The 1,325-nt window shown below is 54.3% G+C and overlaps 1 protein-coding gene across 1 annotated transcript; it reads left to right on the forward strand.

Annotated features, from left to right (window-relative positions):
* Positions 1-708: 708 nt before the first annotated feature.
* LOC134387082 (keratin-associated protein 17-1) lies at positions 709-1,044 on the forward strand. Its single transcript, XM_063109342.1, has one exon. The coding sequence runs from the start codon at positions 709-711 to the stop codon at positions 1,042-1,044; it is 336 nt and encodes a 111-aa protein (XP_062965412.1).
* Positions 1,045-1,325: the final 281 nt, after the last annotated feature.

A 1,325-nucleotide genomic window follows, 5' to 3' on the forward strand; every position in this document is an offset into this window, starting at 1 on the left:
TGGCTCCCAGCCTCTGCGGTTTTATGACGAGTCTCTCTCCATTTCACAGGGCAGTTATTACTCATGAGTGATGCTCACCAGCCAAGCCCAAACAAACGTGCGGCACACTCCACATACCACACACAGACACAACCATTTGCCTTGCTCACACGGGCTGCGATGAGGGTGCCGTTTCCACCGGGGAGGAGCCACCTGACCAGACCTTCTTTAGCAGCCTCTGCCTGTGGCAGAAGGAACAGGGCATCCATCCAGCATTGACCATTCTGGTTTGCCAGGATTAGCAACCACAAAAAAAGAGCTGCACTGCCAACTTGCCACCAGAGAAGATGTGGGCGAGGAGCCCCTATCCAGAGCCACAGCCTGTGGCTGGCTTCCCCATCCTCTGTCCAACTTGGGCTAATGACGGCTGGCATATGTGTGACCATGATGACAGGTCTTTTCGAAGATGTATTTTTACCCTCTGGACAAATAGCAGTTGGGACGAGTGGGGCTTTTTTTATGAGTTGAGGAACTCAGAGCTGGAAAATAAACAGCTAGTTAATGAGATGTTCTTATGGAAACTGGCATAAATAATAACAAAGAAAACATCCTGTCCCTTGTGCCAACACCCTTGGGTGAAGGGATATAAAAGCTGCTGTCCAGCTGGTGACCGTCATCCTTGGGGAACTCTGGCCGCGTTACTGACCTGCGACCTGACCAGCTAGGGCCATGGGGTGCTGCCCAGGGGACTGCTTCACCTGCTGCGCTCAAGACCAAGACTGCTGTGAGGTGTGCTGCTGCCAGCCTTCCTGCTGCGGCTGCTGCGGGTCCTGCTGTGGGTCGTGCTGTGGCTGCGGAGGCTCTAGCTGTGGAGGCAGCTGCTGCGGATCTTCTTGCTGTGGATCTGGTGGCTGTGGAGGTGGAGACTGCGGAGGTGGCGGCTGTGGGGGCGGCTGCTGTGGATCCGGTTGCTGTGGATCGAGTTGCTGTGGATCGAGTTGCTGTGGCTCAGGGTGCTGTGACCCTGTGTGCTGTCAGCCCACGCCTGTGTGCAACACGAAATGAAGACCTTTCCCCACGTCACTTCCCCAGGCGGTTCCAGTGAAAGCCACCGTTTGCTGCAGACCTTCCACACCCCCAAGACTGTGTCCTGCCTCTCATGTAATTTGTAGAGGAAGGCTTGTTCTCCAGGCCCGCCCAGGTGTTTCAAGGCATTGAGAACAAGAGCCATATCCTGGTGAGAAATTAAAACTGGGTCCCAACAAAGTGATCCCTGAGCTCAAAGGGTGCATCACCATGGCTTTGTTTGCATGACGTTAAAGCTTTGTCACTATAAGGCATCCTTT

This window comes from Cynocephalus volans, chromosome 10 (genome assembly GCF_027409185.1).
Source record: "Cynocephalus volans isolate mCynVol1 chromosome 10, mCynVol1.pri, whole genome shotgun sequence".
Classification (NCBI taxonomy): domain Eukaryota; kingdom Metazoa; phylum Chordata; class Mammalia; order Dermoptera; family Cynocephalidae; genus Cynocephalus; species Cynocephalus volans.

Coding starts and splice junctions, on each gene's coding strand:
- LOC134387082 (XM_063109342.1), top strand. CDS start 709: ATGGGGTGCTGCCCAGGGGACTGCTTCACCTGCTGCGCTCAAGACCAA.